We start from the raw sequence: 22154 nt of genomic DNA on the forward strand, positions 1-22154 counted from the left end.
GCTTTGCCTTTTTAAATGATTGCTGCTTTGAAAAAAAATTAAGTAGACTTGTTACCTCCCAAATATCCCGATTTTCGCTGGACAGTCCCGATTTTTGGGGTCTGTCCCGCTGTCCAGTGTCCTGCGGTGGAGAAGGGGGGAGGAGGGGTGGTGGCAGTTGGAATGCTTCATATTAATCGCTGCTCTGCTTAGTTCAGAGCAGAGCATCGGTGAATAGACTCTGTGCGCATGCAGAGGGACTGGGGGCATGGCCAACAGCTCACAGAGCGCTGGCCGTGCTCCCACTGTGACAAAAATGGGAGGCGTGGCTCGTGGTCGTGTCATTCACACAAAGCCACACCCTCTTTCCTATAGACCACACCCCTTTTGATTGTTGTCAATATCATGCCAATGACTGTAGCTCCCCCCAGGTTTGTGTACAGCAGTACTGTAAGAACCCTACATTTTATAGCTGTTTCATTGTAATACAGTACTGAGAATTGCCCATAAATAGGAATATTGATATAATATATACACACAGAAAAAAGTAACATGAAAAATATACAACTACTGATCCTATTTCACCTGTTATTATCATACCATTTCATATCTGATAAGTAGGTTCTGCTCCTTCACGCTCATTGTGTCCTTTCCCTGGAAAATATACCAAAGGTATTACCTGATAAAATATAATTTGTCAAATATATTTCAAGTTCAACTGAGAACATAACAGCAATAACGCAATTGGCATATGAGCAGGGCCGTAGAGAGCTGGGACGGGCCCCAGTTTTTCTAAAACTTGCAAATACAAAACATGGAAAAATTATGGAAATTAGTAGTTAAATAGACTATTGCGAAAAAAAGGATGTTCCATGCGTCTAAATATTCTGCGGCTGTGATCTCTGAGTTCAACTGTCATTGCTGTTGTTGTCTCTGCTCATTGACTGGACCCACAGAGCTCAGCTGTCAGTGCTATTGTTACAGAGTATCTGAGTGGCTGCTGATAGATATAACCAATGGGACATTGGTTACACCTATCATTACCGTTGTAATCTCTGCTGGAGTGTGGCAGCCACTGAGCGCAACTGTTGTTGTTGTTTCCAGATACTGTATATTCAGCTGTTCTGTGAGCTTAAGTGCAATTGCTGTTTTCATCCCTGTTTGGCTACTAGACCCACTGAGACCAACTCAAATAAACAACCAACTGAATCATCCTGGGCTATGGGCACTGGCGTATCTATAATGGGTGCAGTGTGTGCGGTGCACAAGGGCCCCTGGGTTCAGAGGGGGCCCACACCGCACACACTGCATCCATTTCTTCTATACTCACCTTTCCGGCGTCCATTGGTGACTGTGTGTGGGCCCCTCCTCTCCTGTAGCCGTCACCGCTGCTGCTAGCGCACCGAATGCTAGAGACTCTGGCACAGTGACAGAGTCAACAGCGCATGCGCAGGACTCCAAACAAATGGCACGGCGGCCATTTTTTTGAGTCCTACGCATGCGCTGTAGACTCTGGCACTGTGCCAGAGTCTCAGCGCTTTGAGCGCTAACAGCAGCGGTGACGGCTACAGGAGAGGAGAGGGCCCACACACGGAGTCTGCAAACTGGTCCCCTCCTCTCTATGGGCCTGATTCAGAGGTGAATGTAGCATTGATATCACACGTAGTTGACCAATGCTTTAAGTGGTGCATGGATCTAGCTGAGCATTTATCCTGATAGAGTTCATACAGAAACGCAGTAAGCAGTAAAAGAAGAAGTCATGTCCAAGAGAAGTATGACTATGAATCAGGCCCTGTGTATTCAGTCTCCAGAGGCAGCCTAGTCTTTCCTTTAGGTCACTCTACCATACACCTACTCTCTTTCCTCACCACACCTTTTCTCTTTCTCCTACCCACTTTTACCACACCTCTCTCTCTCTCTTCCTGTACTTTTCTTTTTTTTGTGAGTGTATGTGTGTGATGAATGTGTGACATATACATGTGTGCTGTATATGTGTGTGATAAATGTGTGACATATACATGTGTGCTGTATATGTGTGTGATGAATGTGTGACATATACATGTGTGCTGTATATGTGTGTGATGAATGTGTGACATATACATGTGTGCTGTATATGTGTGTGATGAATGTGTGACATATACATGTGTGCTGTATATGTGTGTGATGAATGTGTGACATATACATGTGTGCTGTATATGTGTGTGATAAATGTGTGACATATACATGTGTGCTGTATATGTGTGTGATGAATGTGTGACATATACATGTGTGCTGTATATGTGTGTGATGAATGTGTGACATATACATGTGTGCTGTATATGTGTGTGATGAATGTGTGACATATGCATGTGTGCTGTATATGTGTGTGATAAATATGTGACATATACATGTGTGCTGTATATGTGTGTGATAAATGTGTGACATATACATGTGTGCTGTATATGTGTGTGATAAATGTGTGACATATACATGTGTGCTGTATATGTGTGTGATAAATGTGTGACATATACATGTGTGCTGTATATGTGTGTGATAAATGTGTGACATATACATGTGTGCTGTATATGTGTGTGATGAATGTGTGACATATACATGTGTGCTGTATATGTGTGTGATGAATGTGTGACATATACATGTGTGCTGTATATGTGTGTGATGAATGTGTGACATATACATGTGTGCTGTATATGTGTGTGATGAATGTGTGACATATACATCTGTGATGTGTGAGTGTGTGTGTGTGTGGCTTCCCCCTTGATGCCGGAGTTGCGGAAGTTCAGCTTCAGAGAGCCTTGGGGCCAGGGGAGAGGGCCGCCCTCAGCCTGTTCTCATCCTCTGCTCCTTGGCCGCCCACTGGACACCTGCCCAGGCAGACGCTCCGCAGCTGCTGGTGGATTACATGAAGCGGCTGTCCACAAAGGAGCAGGGCATGCTTCCTAGCAGGTATGCAGGGCATGGAGGTGCTGTCTCTGGGGGTCCCAGGCTGCACTATGGATGTGCTGTATGTAACTGATTTTCTTCTCTATCCCTACTCCCTGCTGCCTCTCTCTGTACCTACTGTATGTCCCTACATCCCTGCTGCCTCTCTCTGTACCTACTGTATGTCCCTACATCCCTGCTGCCTCTCTCTGTCCCTGCTGCCTCTGTTCCTATGTCCCTGCTGCCTCTGTTCCTATGTCCCTGCTGCCTCTCTATCTATCCCTATGCCCCTGCTGCCCCTGTCTCCATTTCTATGCCCCAGCTGCCTTTTTCTGTCCCTAAGTCCCCGCTGCCTATATCTGTACCTAGGTCCCTGCTACCCTGCTGGTGTGGGATCGGGCATTGCTGCCCGCAGCTCATTGTAACCTCCGTTGGGGTGGGGGGGGATGGCATAGGAAGAGTAGCACAGACAGCACCCGCTGTACATTGCTTACCAGCTTTACCCTGCGGACACACATTGTGGCAAGTAACTAGGGTGTTGCTGGCGGTACTGCACCACCAGTGCAGATGCGCTGTGTGCCAGGCACCGCTGGCACACACCTAGTTATAGCCCTGCTTTGAGATAAGTGAAGAGATGTACGTTGGTGTAGTTTGGTGAATGGCTTTGTGTGTGAGTAAAAGTATTTTATAATGAGTATGGTAGAATACAGGTAACTAGTGGAGGGACTAACAGAGTGGATCTGCAGCTGATGAATATTCAATAGAGAAATAAATAATGCAATACAGAAAAACCATGGCAGGAAATCTCAATTGAAAGCCAGCAAACATACTTTTAGGACCATATGTTCCGGTTTTGTAGAATGGTCACAGTCACCACACATGGTCTGCCCCCCAAATGCTGCAGCTAAGGGGGGACTGCGAGCGATCACGCAGGATGCATTCACAGACCCCAAACCGTTGCATTTGTATGTCAACCATCTGATTGGCGTACAAATCAGAATCAGGCCCACAGACATCTCTCTTGGCATCATCTTCATTTATGAAGCCAGGAACACGTCATACACTGAACCACACAACTAGACTCCAAATTTTTCCTGTACTGGATGGCAGAACTTTGCCTGCACGTGGTGCACCAACCACTGTAACCTGGTTCTGCAATATTGTGTTTGGCCCAGCATCTTTGGGTTGTTCTTCCAAGGGTGGACCATAACATCTCTTCCTGAATGCTGGTCTTTGGCTTTAGGATTTCTGAGTTTACAGACTCTGATTGCCGACAGCAACGTTCAATGTGACCACTCTCATGACCGCACCTACAAACATACTGTATAGTTCTGTGCTAATTTGAAGGATAGACTTGTTTCCACTGTTCTTCTCTTTCTTAGGGCGGGATGTATTAACATACATCACCACCCCTCGCCGCCCATCGCAGTGATGTTGATCGCATATGTGAGGTGGTGTGCGGGGGTCTCCATCACCTCCCTGGGGTCTCCACCTGCTTACCTGCCGGGAAGCAGCAGCAGGCTGTCCTTGGCACCTCCTCCTCCCCACTGCAGCCGGAAAAGACATCCAGCTGTGTTGCTAGGGGGAGGAGGAGTTTGGGTTACAGGACCTGAACTTCCTGGAAGAAGGTATGCTGGGGGGAGGGGGGTCGGCGTCTGCGGCAGGGGGCAGCGGAGATGGTGGTGGTGGCTGGCGATAAGAAGCCCTTAGGCTTCTATAGAGTATCGCCCCTCAAGGGCGAAAACGCGGCGGCTGGGGGTTAGTACATACGAAAATGCGATAAAATGGGGTTAGTACATCCCACCCTCAGAGCGCTTATCTTACAGGAAGTATGTACTGAGAATAATACTTCAGAAAATACTGCAAATGAAAAAGTCCATGTGGCAAATATCTTCTATTATTGTTGTTATTATTATTATTATTATTATTATTAATATGGTACAACAAGGCATACACTGCATTGTACATAAAAAGCACAGTATAAACAATACAGGACATACATTTCAAACAAGAAATAAAAAAACAAGACAATACAAAACTAATATACATGACAGTAAATAACTACACATTTGTGTAGTTTATATATGTGTAATGTCCAAATTCTGAATACAATGGCAAATATATGCAAATGCTGATTGTGTGCGTGTACAAAACACATCATGATTTACCTAACTGTCGTGTCTTCCTGCGTCTCTTTAGAATATATAAAAGTCCCAGTGAAATCAGGATAATTGTAATGATTTTACCAGCTACAATACCAGCAATGAGTTTAAAATCCATATTGTTACACTTAGCCAACTCATCCGGAAGTGCTGTACGAGCAAGGAAAAAGAAATAATAATTACCATAAAAATTAGGTTATTTCTTGTTTTTGCAGGTGCAAAAGTAATGTGCATTGAAATAACATATTTGTGTAGAAAATAACACCAGTAAAAGGATATCTGCTGTAGTTCCTCCCTGTTACATCCTGCGGATGCTTAGGGGTAAATTTACTAAGCTCCCGCGTTTCACCTGAATCCAACGGAGAGCGATCTCAGATAACATCGGCCGTTTACAATCTATTTTTCAGCAAACATACCCGGTAATTTACTTAGCTCCGATGTTTCTCTCATTTGTGCTTTCCGATGTTGATGTTATTCGTACTTCCAAACTGTGTTTTCCCGGACGCACTTGTTAAACACTGCCGCACACCGCTGGATTTTACACTGGTTCATGTTTTGTTAGTGCGGCCGCATTCAGCACAATACGGCCGGTCACATATGTAATTTAAAACACTTACTGACTGGTTGAAAGTGTCATAAGTGAGTGGGAGATGGCAAATAAGTACACCCCAATCCATGTGTTCCTAATGGGTTTAGTTAGAGGAGTGGTGAGAGGTTGTGGTTTGTGGAGTTGGTGAGTTGTTGGAGGTGTTTTTTTGGGGCCTGGGACTCAAGGTCGACAGCAATTAGGTTGACACCAATTGGAAAACACATCTTAGGTCGATACCTGACATAGGTCGACACAGACAAAAGGTCGACATGAACAAGATCGACATGGAAAAAGGTCAACATGAGTTTTTAATGTATTTTTGGTGCAGTTTTCTCCGTAATGTGACCAGGAACCCCAATTAGTGCACAGTGTCCCCTCGCATGGCTCGCTTCGCTCGGCACAAGTTACCATTCCCAATTGTAGTCCACGTGGATAGTAAAATATGAAAAAGTTCAAAAAAATTATATATTTTTTTAAAAACTCACGTCGACCTTTTTCCATGTTGACCTTGTTCATGTCGACCTTTTGTCCATGTTGACCTATTTCAGATGGCGACCTAAGGTGTGTCGACCAATTGGTGTCGACCTAAGTGGTGTCGACCTTATTGGTGTCGTCCTTTTGTCCAGATACCGTTTTTTTTTATTACTGAGTGCTGTATTGTGGTTGCTAGTTGTATTGCCTTATATATTATCTAGTAGCTTGACTTAGGCCCTCATTCCGAGTTGATCGGTCGCAAGGCGAATTTAGCAGAGTTACACACGCTAAGCCGCCGCCTACTGGGAGTGAATCTTAGCTTCTTAAAATTGCGACCGATGTATTCGCAATATTGCGATTACTAACTACTTAGCAGTTTCAGAGTAGCTTCAGACTTACTCTGCCTGTGCGATCAGTTCAGTGCTTGTCGTTCCTGGTTGACGTCACAAACACACCCAGCGTTCGCCCAGGCACTCCCACCGTTTCTCCGGCCACTCCTGCGTTTTTTCCGGAAACGGTAGCGTTTTCAGCCACACGCCCCTGAAACGCCGTGTTTCCGCCCAGTAACACCCATTTCCTGTCAATCACATTACGATCGCCGGAGCGAAGAAAAAGCCGTGAGTAAAAATACTTTCTTCATAGTAAAGTTACTTGGCGCAGTCGCAGTGCGAACTTTGCGCATGCGTGCTAAGCGGATTTTCACTGCGATGCGATGAAAAATACCGAGCGAACAACTCGGAATGAGGGCCTTAGTTCTTTCATATATATATATATATATATATATTTTTTTTTTTTTTTTTATTTAGCAAAAGATGGGGGTAAGTCCATGGGCAGCAAATTGTTACATAGGCTCTCATTCCGAGTTGATCGGTCGCAAGGCGAATTTAGCAGAGTTACACACGCTAAGCCGCCGCCTACTGGGAGTGAATCTTAGCTTCTTAAAATTGCGACCGATGTATTCGCAATATTGCGATTACTAACTACTTAGCAGTTTCAGAGTAGCTCCAGACTTACTCTGCCTGTGCGATCAGTTCAGTGCTTGTCGTTCCTGGTTGACGTCACAAACACACCCAGCGTTCGCCCAGGCACTCCCACCGTTTCTCCGGCCACTCCTGCGTTTTTTCCGGAAACGGTAGCGTTTTCAGCCACACGCCCCTGAAACGCCGTGTTTCCGCCCAGTAACACCCATTTCCTGTCAATCACATTACGATCGCCGGAGCGAAGAAAAAGCCGTGAGTAAAAATACTTTCTTCATAGTAAAGTTACTTGGCGCAGTCGCAGTGCGAACTTTGCGCATGCGTACTAAGCGGATTTTCACTGCGATGCGATGAAAAAGAACGAGCGAACAACTCGGAATGAGGGCCATAGTTACACAGTTTGTGGGGTTGAAAAAAGACAATCCATCCGTCGAGTTTAACCTATTTGTGTTTTCCTACTCTGTATTATTTTCAGGACTAGTTTTATCTGTTGATAAAGTCGGCCATTGTGTTGTATTTCCTCATCTCCTATATATTAGGCCAAGTCTGTGACTCTGTGCCTGGTCGTAACGCTGGGTGGAGTCACAGCCCTGGCCGGAGTCACCTGCTTCTGACCACTGCACAGGAGGATAGGCTCACAATTCAGCATCAGAGGCAACCATCACTGGACGGACGCCCCACCGTGCACGGTACCACACACCCCTCCCGCACCAAACCCTCCTTGTCTTACAGACTGCAAAATTGCTCCCACTCACCCGCACCCACACAGACTGCTAACGCAACACCCCGTCCACACCTCCCACCTACAGCCGCACATAACCTCCGCTGGCTGGGACCCGCCCGCACCCCGCTCGCTGCCTCCACAAACCCCTCCACAGCTTCCCCCTCCTGCTGCATTTACTACCCGCTGGCCGGGACCCGCCCGCACCCCGCTCGCTGCCTCCACAAACCCCTCCCCAGCTTCACTCTCCTGCCGCATCTAACACCCGCTAGCCGGGAGCCGCCAGCACCCCACATGCTGCCTCCGCAACCCCCCTCCACAGCTTCCCCGTCCGGCCACACAGAAGACCCGCTACCCGGGAGCCACACACACCCCGCACGCTTCCTCCGCGACCCCCCACTCCAGCTTCCCCGTCAGGCCACACAGAAGATCCGCTGCCTAGGAGCCACACGCACCCCACACGCTGCCTCCGCTACCCCCCTCCACAGCTTCCCCGTCCGGCCACACAGAAGATCCGCTGCCCGGGAGCCACACGCATCCCTGCACCCTGCCTCCGTACACCCCCCACCCCAGCTTTCCCGTCCGGCCACACAGAAGATCCGCTGCCCAGGAGCCACACGCACCCCACACGCTGCCTCCGCTACCCCCCTCCACAGCTTCCCCGTCCAGCCACACAGAAGATCCGCTGCCCGGGAGCCACACGCATCCCTGCACCCTGCCTCCGTACACCCCCTCCACAGCTTCCCCGTCCGGCCACACACAAGATCCGCTTCCCGGGGGCCGCCTGCACCCCACTTGTTGCCTCCGCTAGCCCCCTCCACAGCTTCCCCCTCCTGCCGCATCCAACACCCGCTGCCCGGGAGACTAACGCACCCCACACGCTGCCTCCGCTACCCCCCTCCACAGCTCCCACCTCCTGCCGCATATGACACCCGCAGACCCGGACCTACCCGCACCAACGCACACTGCCTCCGCTACCCCCTGCCACAGCTCACACCTCCTGCCGCACATAACACCCGCTACCCAAGAGCCACCCGCAGCGCCACACGCTACCTCCTCTACCCCACACCACAGATTCCCCCTCCACCCGCACAGAAAAACCGCTACCCTCCAAAGCACGCCACACACTGCCTCCCCAACCCCCTCCACACCTCCCACCGCACATAAGACCTGCTGCTTGGGAGCCTGCCGCACCACCACACGCTGCCTCCGCTAACCCCCCTCCACAGCTCACACCTCCTGCCACACATAACACCCGCAGACCGGACCCCCCCGCACTGCCACATGCTGCCTCCGCTACCCCCCTTTACAGCTCACAACTTCTGCCACACATAACACCCGCTACCCAAAAGCCCCCCACACCGCCACACGCTGCCTACCCTACCCCCCTCCACACCTCCTGCCGCACATACAAAACACAGGCCGCAAGCCTCCCACACCGTCACACGCTGCCTCCACTACCCCTCTCCACAGCTCCCACCTCCGGCCGCACATAAGAACCGCTGCCGGGACCCTGCCGCACCACCACACGCTGCCTCCGCTACCTTCCTCCACACCTCCCACCTCAAGCAGCTCACATCAAGCACAGAACAGGAGATGCAAGACAACCACACACCACACCACCACAGCCTGCTTTAGCAAACCCAACCTCCACCACCTTTCACCCCCAGCCCTACACAACACCCACTGTACAGCACCCACCCGCACCATTCACCATCGCATTCACTTTTGCCATGCAAAATTTCACCAACACCAAAAGCCACATTCCACCACAATACATTATACAACTACTTTCCTACCCCTTCACCTTTATGTAGAGCAGGCATTCCCAACCACTGTCCTCAAGGCACACCAACAGTGCAGGTTTTAGTGATATCCAGGCTGCAGCACAGATGGTTAAATCAAAATAACTGAGCTACTAATTAGTAGAGATGAGCGCCTGAAATTTTTCGGGTTTTGTGTTTTGGTTTTGGGTTCGGTTCCGCGGCCGTGTTTTGGGTTCGAACGCGTTTTGGCAAAACCTCACCAAATTTTTTTTGTCGGATTCGGGTGTGTTTTGGATTCGGGTGTTTTTTTCAAAAAACACTAAAAAACAGCTTAAATCATAGAATTTGGGGGTCATTTTGATCCCAAAGTATTATTAACCTCAAAAACCATAATTTACACTCATTTTCAGTCTATTCTGAATACCTCACACCTCACAATATTATTTTTAGTCCTAAAATTTGCACCGAGGTCGCTGTGTGAGTAAGATAAGCGACCCTAGTGGCCGACACAAACACCGGGCCCATCTAGGAGTGGCACTGCAGTGTCACGCAGGATGTCCCTTCCAAAAAACCCTCCCCAAACAGCACATGACGCAAAGAAAAAAAGAGGCGCAATGAGGTAGCTGTGTGAGTAAGATTAGCGACCCTAGTGGCCGACACAAACACCGGGCCCATCTAGGAGTGGCACTGCAGTGTCACGCAGGATGTCCCTTCCAAAAAACCCTCCCCAAACAGCACATGACGCAAAGAAAAAAAGAGGCGCAATGAGGTAGCTGTGTGAGTAAGATTAGCGACCTTAGTGGCCGACACAAACACCGGGCCCATCTAGGAGTGGCACTGCAGTGTCACGCAGGATGTCCCTTCCAAAAAACCCTCCCCAAACAGCACATGACGCAAAGAAAAAAAGAGGCGCAATGAGGTAGCTGACTGTGTGAGTAAGATTAGCGACCCTAGTGGCCGACACAAACACCGGGCCCATTTAGGAGTGGCACTGCAGTGTCACGCAGGATGTCCCTTCCAAAAAACCCTCCCCAATCAGCACATGATGCAAAGAAAAAGAAAAGAAAAAAGAGGTGCAAGATGGAATTGTCCTTGGGCCCTCCCACCCACCCTTATGTTGTATAAACAAAACAGGACATGCACACTTTAACCAACCCATCATTTCAGTGACAGGGTCTGCCACACGACTGTGACTGATATGACGGGTTGGTTTGGACCCCCCCCAAAAAAGAAGCAATTAATCTCTCCTTGCACAAACTGGCTCTACAGAGGCAAGATGTCCACCTCATCATCACCCTCCGATATATCACTGTGTACATCCCCCTCCTCACAGATTATCAATTCGTCCCCACTGGAATCCACCATCTCAGCTCCCTGTGTACTTTGTGGAGGCAATTGCTGCTGGTCAATGTCTCCGCGGAGGAATTGATTATAATTCATTTTAATGAACATCATCTTCTCCACATTTTCTGGATGTAACCTCGTACGCCGATTGCTGACAAGGTGAGCGGCGGCACTAAACACTCTTTCGGAGTACACACTTGTGGGAGGGCAACTTAGGTAGAATAAAGCCAGTTTGTGCAAGGGCCTCCAAATTGCCTCTTTTTCCTGCCAGTATAAGTACGGACTGTGTGACGTGCCTACTTGGATGCGGTCACTCATATAATCCTCCACCATTCTATCAATGTTGAGAGAATCATATGCAGTGACAGTAGACGACATGTCCGTAATCGTTGTCAGGTCCTTCAGTCCGGACCAGATGTCAGCATCAGCAGTCGCTCCAGACTGCCCTGCATCACCGCCAGCGGGTGGGCTCGGAATTCTGAGCCTTTTCCTCGCACCCCCAGTTGCGGGAGAATGTGAAGGAGGAGATGTTGACAGGTTGCGTTCCGCTTGACTTGACAATTTTGTCACCAGCAGGTCTTTCAACCCCAGCAGACTTGTGTCTGCCGGAAAGAGAGATCCAAGGTAGGCTTTAAATCTAGGATCGAGCACGGTGGCCAAAATGTAGTGCTCTGATTTCAACAGATTGACCACCCCTGAATCCTTGTTAAGCGAATTAAGGGCTCCATCCACAAGTCCCACATGCCTAGCGGAATCGCTCCGTGTTAGCTCCTCCTTCAATGTCTCCAGCTTCTTCTGCAAAAGCCTGATGAGGGGAATGACCTGACTCAGGCTGGCAGTATCTGAACTGACTTCACGTGTGGCAAGTTCAAAGGGCATCAGAACCTTGCACAACGTTGAAATCATTCTCCACTGCGCCTGAGACAGGTGCATTCCACCTACTATATCGTGCTCAATTGTATAGGCTTGAATGGCCTTTTGCTGCTCCTCCAACCTCTGAAGCATATAGAGGGTTGAATTCCACCTCGTTACCACTTCTTGCTTCAGATGATGGCAGGGCAGGTTCAGTAGTTTTTGGTGGTGCTCCAGTCTTCTGTACGTGGTGCCTGTACGCCGAAAGTGTCCCGCAATTCTTCTGGCCACCGACAGCATCTCTTGCACGCCCCTGTCGTTTTTTAAAAAATTCTGCACCACCAAATTCAAGGTATGTGCAAAACATGGGACGTGCTGGAATTTGCCCATATTTAATGCACACACAATATTGCTGGCGTTGTCCGATGCCACAAATCCACAGGAGAGTCCAATTGGGGTAAGCCATTCCGCGATGATCTTCCTCAGTTGCCGTAAGAGGTTTTCAGCTGTGTGCGTATTCTGGAAAGCGGTGATACAAAGCGTAGCCTGCCTAGGAAAGAGTTGGCGTTTGCGAGATGCTGCTACTGGTGCCGCCGCTGCTGTTCTTGCGGCGGGAGTCCATACATCTACCCAGTGGGCTGTCACAGTCATATAGTCCTGACCCTGCCCTGCTCCACTTGTCCACATGTCCGTGGTTAAGTGGACATTGGGTACAACTGCATTTTTTAGGACACTGGTGAGTCTTTTTCTGACGTCCGTGTACATTCTCGGTATCGCCTGCCTAGAGAAGTGGAACCTAGATGGTATTTGGTAACGGGGGCACACTGCCTCAATAAATTGTCTAGTTCCCTGTGAACTAACGGCGGATACCGGACGCACGTCTAACACCAACATAGTTGTCAAGGCCTCAGTTATCCGCTTTGCAGCAGGATGACTGCTGTGATATTTCATCTTCCTCGCAAAGGACTGTTGAACAGTCAATTGCTTACTGGAAGTAGTACAAGTGGGCTTACGACTTCCCCTCTGGGATGACCATCGACTCCCAGCAGCAACAACAGCAGCGCCAGCAGCAGTAGGCGTTACACGCAAGGATGCATCGGAGGAATCCCAGGCAGGAGAGGAATCGTCAGAATTGCCAGTGACATGGCCTGCAGGACTATTGGCATTCCTGGGGAAGGAGGAAATTGACACTGAGGGAGTTGGTGGGGTGGTTTGCGTGAGCTTGGTTACAAGAGGAAGGGATTTACTGGTCAGTGGACTGCTTCCGCTGTCACCCAAAGTTTTTGAACTTGTCACTGACTTATTATGAATGCGCTGCAGGTGACGTATAAGGGAGGATGTTCCGAGGTGGTTAACGTCCTTACCCCTACTTATTACAGCTTGACAAAGGGAACACACGGCTTGACACCTGTTGTCCGCATTTCTGGTGAAATACCTCCACACCGAAGAGCTGATTTTTTTGGTATTTTCACCTGGCATGTCAACGGCCATATTCCTCCCACGGACAACAGGTGTCTCCCCGGGTGCCTGACTTAAACAAACCACCTCACCATCAGAATCCTCCTGGTCAATTTCCTCCCCAGCGCCAGCAACACCCATATCCTCCTCATCCTGGTGTACTTCAACACTGACATCTTCAATCTGACTATCAGGAACTGGACTGCGGGTGCTCCTTCCAGCAATTGCAGGGGGCGTGCAAATGGTGGAAGGCGCATGCTCTTCACGTCCAGTGTTGGGAAGGTCAGGCATCGCAACCGACACAATTGGACTCTCCTTGTGGATTTGGGATTTCGAAGAATGCACAGTTCTTTGCTGTGCTGCTTTTGCCAGCTTGAGTCTTTTCATTTTTCTAGCGAGAGGCTGAGTGCTTCCATCCTCATGTGAAGCTGAACCACTAGCCATGAACATAGGCCAGGGCCTCAGCCGTTCCTTGCCACTCCGTGTCGTAAATGGCATATTGGCAAGTTTACGCTTCTCCTCCGACAATTTTATTTTAGGTTTTGGAGTCCTTTTTTTCTGATATTTGGTGTTTTGGATTTGACATGCTCTGTACTATGACATTGGGCATCGGCCTTGGCAGACGACATTGCTGGCATTTCATCGTCTCGGCCATGACTAGTGGCAGCAGCTTCAGCACGAGGTGGAAGTGGATCTTGATCTTTCCCTAATTTTGGAACCTCAACATTTTTGTTCTCCATATTTTAATAGGCACAACTAAAAGGCACCTCAGGTAAACAATGGAGATGGATACTAGTATACAATTATGGACTGCCTGCCGAGTGCAGACACAGAGGTAGCCACAGCCGTGAACTACCGTACTGTACTGTGTCTGCTGCTAATATAGACTGGTTGATAAAGAGATGTCTATGTAACTATGTATGTATAAAGAAGAAAGAAAAAAAAACCACGGTTAGGTGGTATACAATTATGGACGGACTGCCTGCCGAGTGCAGACACAGAGGTAGCCACAGCCGTGAACTACCGTACTGTACTGTGTCTGCTGCTAATATAGACTGGTTGATAAAGAGATGTCTATGTAACTATGTATGTATAAAGAAGAAAGAAAAAAAAACCACGGTTAGGTGGTATACAATTATGGACGGACTGCCTGCCGAGTGCAGACACAGAGGTAGCCACAGCCGTGAACTACCGTACTGTACTGTGTCTGCTGCTAATATAGACTGGTTGATAAAGAGATGTCTATGTAACTATGTATGTATAAAGAAGAAAGAAAAAAAACCCACGGTTAGGTGGTATACAATTATGGACGGACTGCCTGCCGAGTGCAGACACAGAGGTAGCCACAGCCGTGAACTACCGTACTGTACTGTGTCTGCTGCTAATATAGACTGGTTGATAAAGAGATGTCTATGTAACTATGTATGTATAAAGAAGAAAGAAAAAAAAACCACGGTTAGGTGGTATACAATTATGGACGGACTGCCTGCCGAGTGCAGACACAGAGGTAGCCACAGCCGTGAACTACCGTACTGTACTGTGTCTGATGCTAATATAGACTGGTTGATAAAGAGATGTCTATGTAACTATGTATGTATAAAGAAGAAAGAAAAAAAAACCACGGTTAGGTGGTATACAATTATGGACGGACTGCCTGCCGAGTGCAGACACAGAGGTAGCCACGGCCGTGAACTACCGTACTGTACTGTGTCTGCTGCTAATATAGACTGGTTGATAAAGAGATGTCGTAGTAGTATGTATGTATAAAGAAGAAAAAAAACCACGGTTAGGTGGTATATACAATTATGGACGGGCTGCCGAGTGCCGACACAGAGGTAGCCACAGCCGTGAACTACCGCACTGTACTGTGTCTGCTGCTAATATATAGACTGGTTGATAAAGAGATAGTATACTCGTAACTAGTATGTATGTATAAAGAAAGAAAAAAAACCCACGGTTAGGTGGTATATACAATTATGGACGGGCTGCCGAGTGCCGACACAAAGGTAGCCACAGCCGTGAACTACCGCACTGTACTGTGTCTGCTGCTAATATAGACTGGTTGATAAAGAGATAGTATACTCGTAACTAGTATGTATGTATAAAGAAAGAAAAAAAAACCACGGTTAGGTGGTATATACAATTATGGACGGGCTGCCGAGTGCCGACACAGAGGTAGCCACAGCCGTGAACTACCGCACTGTACTGTGTCTGCTGCTAATATAGACTGGTTGATAAAGAGATAGTATACTCGTAACTAGTATGTATGTATAAAGAAAGAAAAAAAAACCACGGTTAGGTGGTATATACAATTATGGACGGGCTGCCGAGTGCCGACACAGAGGTAGCCACAGCCGTGAACTACCGCACTGTACTGTGTCTGCTGCTAATATAGACTGGTTGATAAAGAGATAGTATACTCGTAACTAGTATGACTATAAAGAAAGAAAAAAAAACCACGGTTAGGTGGTATATACAATTATGGACGGGCTGCCGAGTGCCGACACAGAGGTAGCCACAGCCGTGAACTACCGCACTGTACTGTGTCTGCTGCTAATATAGACTGGTTGATAAAGAGATAGTATACTCGTAACTAGTATGTATGTATAAAGAAAGAAAAAAAAACCACGGTTAGGTGGTATATACAATTATGGACGGGCTGCCGAGTGCCGACACAGAGGTAGCCACAGCCGTGAACTACCGCACTGTACTGTGTCTGCTGCTAATATAGACTGGTTGATAAAGAGATAGTATACTCGTAACTAGTATGTATGTATAAAGAAAGAAAAAAAAACCACGGTTAGGTGGTATATACAATTATGGACGGGCTGCCGAGTGCCGACACAGAGGTAGCCACAGCCGTGAACTACCGCACTGTACTGTGTCTGCTGCTAATATAGACTGGTTGATAAAGAGATAGTATACTCGTAACTAGTATGACTATAAAGAAAGAAAAAAAAACCACGGTTAGGTGGTATATACAATTATGGACGGGCTGCCGAGTGCCGACACAGAGGTAGCCACAGCCGTGAACTACCGCACTGTACTGTGTCTGCTGCTAATATATAGACTGGTTGATAAAGAGATAGTATACTCGTAACTAGTATGTATGTATAAAGAAAGAAAAAAAAACCACGGTTAGGTGGTATATACAATTATGGACGGGCTGCCGAGTGCCGACACAGAGGTAGCCACAGCCGTGAACTACCGCACTGTACTGTGTCTGCTGCTAATATAGACTGGTTGATAAAGAGATAGTATACTCGTAACTAGTATGTATGTATAAAGAAAGAAAAAAAAAACACGGTTAGGTGGTATATACAATTATGGACGGGCTGCCGAGTGCCGACACAGAGGTAGCCACAGCCGTGAACTACCGCACTGTACTGTGTCTGCTGCTAATATATAGACTGGTTGATAAAGAGATAGTATACTCGTAACTAGTATGTATGTATAAAGAAAGAAAAAAAAAACACGGTTAGGTGGTATATACAATTATGGACGGGCTGCCGAGTGCCGACACAGAGGTAGCCACAGCCGTGAACTACCGCACTGTACTGTGTCTGCTGCTAATATATAGACTGGTTGATAAAGAGATAGTATACTCGTAACTAGTATGTATGTATAAAGAAAGAAAAAAAAACCACGGTTAGGTGGTATATACAATTATGGACGGGCTGCCGAGTGCCGACACAGAGGTAGCCACAGCCGTGAACTACCGCACTGTACTGTGTCTGCTGCTAATATATAGACTGGTTGATAAAGAGATAGTATACTCGTAACTAGTATGTATGTATAAAGAAAGAAAAAAAAACCACGGTTAGGTGGTATATACAATTATGGACGGGCTGCCGAGTGCCGACACAGAGGTAGCCACAGCCGTGAACTACCGCACTGTACTGTGTCTGCTGCTAATATAGACTGGTTGATAAAGAGATAGTATACTCGTAACTAGTATGTATGTATAAAGAAAGAAAAAAAACCACGGTTAGGTGGTATATACAATTATGGACGGGCTGCCGAGTGCCGACACAGAGGTAGCCACAGCCGTGAACTACCGCACTGTACTGTGTCTGCTGCTAATATAGACTGGTTGATAAAGAGATAGTATACTCGTAACTAGTATGACTATAAAGAAAGAAAAAAAAACCACGGTTAGGTGGTATATACAATTATGGACGGGCTGCCGAGTGCCGACACAGAGGTAGCCACAGCCGTGAACTACCGCACTGTACTGTGTCTGCTGCTAATATAGACTGGTTGATAAAGAGATAGTATACTACTAATATTATATATACTGGTGGTCAGGTCACTGGTCACTAGTCACACTGGCAGTGGCACTCCTGCAGCAAAAGTGTGCACTGTTTAATTTTAATATAATATTATGTACTCCTGGCTCCTGCTATAACCTATAACTGGCACTGCAGTGCTCCCCAGTCTCCCCCACAATTATAAGCTGTGTGAGCTGAGCACAGTCAGATATATATATACATTGATGCAGCACACTGGGCTGAGCAGTGCACACAGATATGGTATGTGACTGAGTCACTGTGTGTATCGTTTTTTTCAGGCAGAGAACGGATATATTAAATAAAACAAACAACTGCACTGTCTGGTGGTCACTGTGGTCGTCAGTCACTAAACTCTGCACTCTCTTCTACAGTATCACAGCCTCAGGTCAATCTCTCTCTCTCTCTCTCTCTCAACCCTAATCTAAATGGAGAGGACGCCAGCCACGTCCTCTCCCTATCAATCTCAATGCACGTGTGAAAATGGCGGCGACGCGCGGCTCCTTATATAGAATCCGAGTCTCGCGATAGAATCCGAGCCTCGCGAGAATCCGACAGCGTCATGATGACGTTCGGGCGCGCTCGGGTTAACCGAGCAAGGCGGGAAGATCCGAGTCGCTCGGACCCGTGAAAAAAAACATGAAGTTCGGGCGGGTTCGGATTCAGAGAAACCGAACCCGCTCATCTCTACTAATTAGATATCACTAAAACCTGTACTGTTAGTGTGCCTTGAGGACCGTGGCTGGGAATGCCTGATGTAGAGGTTACAGGGGCGAAAGCCCCTTACGACGGTATGAAGAGCGTCCGTAGTGCACGATGAATCACCTAGTTTTATTATATCTATAGTACGTGATCTATCCTCCATAACCTTGTATGTCCTTATCCATTAGGAATTTATCTAGCCCATTCCTAAAAGTATTGAACAAGTCTGCCATCACTGCTCTCTCAGGCAGGGAATTCCAAACTCGTATTCTCCTCACTGTGAAGAAACCTTTCTGTCTCTGTGTGCGAAATCTCCTCTCCTCTAACCTAAGTGGGTGTCCATGTGTTTTCTGTGCTGGTCTTAAAAACAGATCCCCCGAAAGCTCTGTGTATTGTCCCGTTAAGTATTTATATTGCTCATGTCCCCTCTTAATCTCCTCTTTTCCAGTGTTGTTCATGAGTTGGTAGTAGGATGAGGTTGGGTCTGCTTTGGTGGTCTCGAGGCATTTGGACTGGCACCCGAAATCAAGGGGGTATGACGTGATGAAGGGGGGGGGGGGGGGGGCTTTCAATAATTTGCCTAGGGGAGGCCTGACCCCTAAATTTGGCCTTGGGCAGGATGGGTCTGAATTCTGAAAGCTTAGAAAATGTTTTCGGTACCGTATGGGTCTCTTGTTTGTGTTTGGTGCTCGTAACGTGTTCCTGGATTTTAAGTTTCAGGTTTCTGTTGATTTCACTATTTACCTGTGTATTTAAGATTGCACGTACATTCTAATTGGTAGTCAACCCATGTAGTCATGCAATTCATACGTTCTTTAATCCTAAAAGACCCAGAATTACTGAAAGAGACGGACATTTTACTAGTACACTTGCATACAATATGTTGCATTTATTACACTTTAAAAGCCCCTTTGTATTAATAATCTACTGTAATTTAGAGATGAGCGCCGGAAATTTTTCGGGTTTTGTGTTTTGGTTTTGGGTTCGGTTCCGCGGCCGTGTTTTGGGTTCGACCGCGTTTTGGCAAAACCTCACCGAATTTTTTTTGTCGGATTCGGGTGTGTTTTGGATTCGGGTGTTTTTTTCAAAAAACCCTAAAAAACAGCTTAAATCATAGAATTTGGGGGTCATTTTGATCCCAAAGTATTATTAACCTCAAAAACCATAATTTCCACTCATTTTCAGTCTATTCTGAATACCTCACACCTCACAATATTATTTTTAGTCCTAAAATTTGCACCGAGGTCGCTGTGTGAGTAAGATAAGCGACCCTAGTGGCCGACACAAACACCGGGCCCATCTAGGAGTGGCACTGCAGTGTCACGCAGGATGTCCCTTCCAAAAAACCCTCCCCAAACAGCACATGACGCAAAGAAAAAAAGAGGCGCAATGAGGTAGCTGTGTGAGTAAGATAAGCGACCCTAGTGGCCGACACAAACACCGGGCCCATCTAGGAGTGGCACTGCAGTGTCACGCAGGATGTCCCTTCCAAAAAACCCTCCCCAAACAGCACATGACGCAAAGAAAAAAAGAGGCGCAATGAGGTAGCTGACTGTGTGAGTAAGATAAGCGACCCTAGTGGCCGACACAAACACCGGGCCCATCTAGGAGTGGCAATGCAGTGTCACGCAGGATGTCCCTTCCAAAAAACCCTCCCCAAACAGCACATGACGCAAAGAAAAAAAGAGGCGCAATGAGGTAGCTGACTGTGTGAGTAAGATAAGCGACCCTAGTGGCCGACACAAACACCGGGCCCATCTAGGAGTGGCACTGCAGTGTCACGCAGGATGTCCCTTCCAAAAAACCCTCCCCAAACAGCACATGACGCAAAGAAAAAAAGAGGCGCAATGAGGTAGCTGACTGTGTGAGTAAGATAAGCGACCCTAGTGGCCGACACAAACACCGGGCCCATCTAGGAGTGGCACTGCAGTGTCACGCAGGATGTCCCTTCCAAAAAACCCTCCCCAAACAGCACATGACGCAAAGAAAAAAAGAGGCGCAATGAGGTAGCTGACTGTGTGAGTAAGATAAGCGACCCTAGTGGCCGACACAAACACCGGGCCCATCTAGGAGTGGCACTGCAGTGTCACGCAGGATGTCCCTTCCAAAAAACCCTCCCCAAACAGCACATGACGCAAAGAAAAAAAGAGGCGCAATGAGGTAGCTGACTGTGTGAGTAAGATAAGCGACCCTAGTGGCCGACACAAACACCGGGCCCATCTAGGAGTGGCACTGCAGTGTCACGCAGGATGTCCCTTCCAAAAAACCCTCCCCAAACAGCACATGACGCAAAGAAAAAAAGAGGCGCAATGAGGTAGCTGACTGTGTGAGTAAGATAAGCGACCCTAGTGGCCGACACAAACACCGGGCCCATCTAGGAGTGGCACTGCAGTGTCACGCAGGATGTCCCTTCCAAAAAAACCTCCCCAAACAGCACATGACGCAAAGAAAAAGAAAAGAAAAAAGAGGTGCAAGATGGAATTGTCCTTGGGCCCTCCCACCCACCCTTATGTTGTATAAACAAAACAGGACATGCACACTTTAACCAACCCATCATTTCAGTGACAGGGTCTGCCACACGACTGTGACTGATATGACGGGTTGGTTTGAACCCCCCCCAAAAAGAAGCAATTAATCTCTCCTTGCACAAACTGGCTCTACAGAGGCAAGATGTCCACCTCATCATCATCCTCCGATATATCACCGTGTACATCCCCCTCCTCACAGATTATCAATTCGTCCCCACTGGAATCCACCATCTCAGCTCCCTGTGTACTTTGTGGAGGCAATTGCTGCTGGTCAATGTCTCCGCGGAGGAATTGATTATAATTCATTTTAATGAACATCATCTTCTCCACATTTTCTGGATGTAACCTCGTACGCCGATTGCTGACATGGTGAGCGGCGGCACTAAACACTCTTTCGGAGTACACACTTGTGGGAGGGCAACTTAGGTAGAATAAAGCCAGTTTGTGCAAGGGCCTCCAAATTGCCTCTTTTTCCTGCCAGTATAAGTACGGACTGTGTGACGTGCCTACTTGGATGCGGTCACTCATATAATCCTCCACCATTCTTTCAATGTTGAGAGAATCATATGCAGTGACAGTAGACGACATGTCCGTAATCGTTGTCAGGTCCTTCAGTCCGGACCAGATGTCAGCATCAGCAGTCGCTCCAGACTGCCCTGCATCACCGCCAGCGGGTGGGCTCGGAATTCTGAGCCTTTTCCTCGCACCCTCAGTTGCGGGAGAATGTGAAGGAGGAGATGTTGACAGGTCGCGTTCCGCTTGACTTGACAATTTTCTCACCAGCAGGTCTTTCAACCCCAGCAGACTTGTGTCTGCCGGAAAGAGAGATCCAAGGTAGGTTTTAAATCTAGGATCGAGCACGGTGGCCAAAATGTAGTGCTCTGATTTCAACAGATTGACCACCCGTGAATCCTTGTTAAGCGAATTAAGGGCTCCATCCACAAGTCCCACATGCCTAGCGGAATCGCTCCGTGTTAGCTCCTCCTTCAATGTCTCCAGCTTCTTCTGCAAAAGCCTGATGAGGGGAATGACCTGACTCAGGCTGGCAGTGTCTGAACTGACTTCACGTGTGGCAAGTTCAAAGGGCATCAGAACCTTGCACAACGTTGAAATCATTCTCCACTGCACTTGAGACAGGTGCATTCCACCTCCTATATCGTGCTCAATTGTATAGGCTTGAATGGCCTTTTGCTGCTCCTCCAACCTCTGAAGCATATAGAGGGTTGAATTCCACCTCGTTACCACTTCTTGCTTCAGATGATGGCAGGTCAGGTTCAGTAGTTTTTGGTGGTGCTCCAGTCTTCTGTACGTGGTGCCTGTACGCCGAAAGTGTCCCGCAATTCTTCTGGCCACCGACAGCATCTCTTGCACGCCCCTGTCGTTTTTTAAAAAAT

The 22154-nt window shown here is 47.7% G+C and overlaps 1 protein-coding gene across 1 annotated transcript in view; it reads right to left on the reverse strand.

Moving 5' to 3' along the window:
• Positions 1-22154, reverse strand: part of LOC134965921 (B-cell receptor CD22-like) — a 389508-nt gene that overhangs the window by 37534 nt on the left and 329820 nt on the right. The window contains exons 10-11 of the mRNA XM_063942320.1: positions 5067-5210; positions 565-633 (exon numbers count right to left, since the gene is read on the reverse strand). Of these exons, the coding sequence (XP_063798390.1) occupies positions 584-633; positions 5067-5210 (194 nt within the window). The 3' untranslated portion in view covers positions 565-583. The remainder of the gene's footprint in view (positions 1-564; positions 634-5066; positions 5211-22154) is intronic.

The sequence above is a fragment of the Pseudophryne corroboree genome, chromosome 10 (genome assembly GCF_028390025.1).
Source record: "Pseudophryne corroboree isolate aPseCor3 chromosome 10, aPseCor3.hap2, whole genome shotgun sequence".
Taxonomy (NCBI): Eukaryota; Metazoa; Chordata; class Amphibia; order Anura; family Myobatrachidae; genus Pseudophryne; species Pseudophryne corroboree.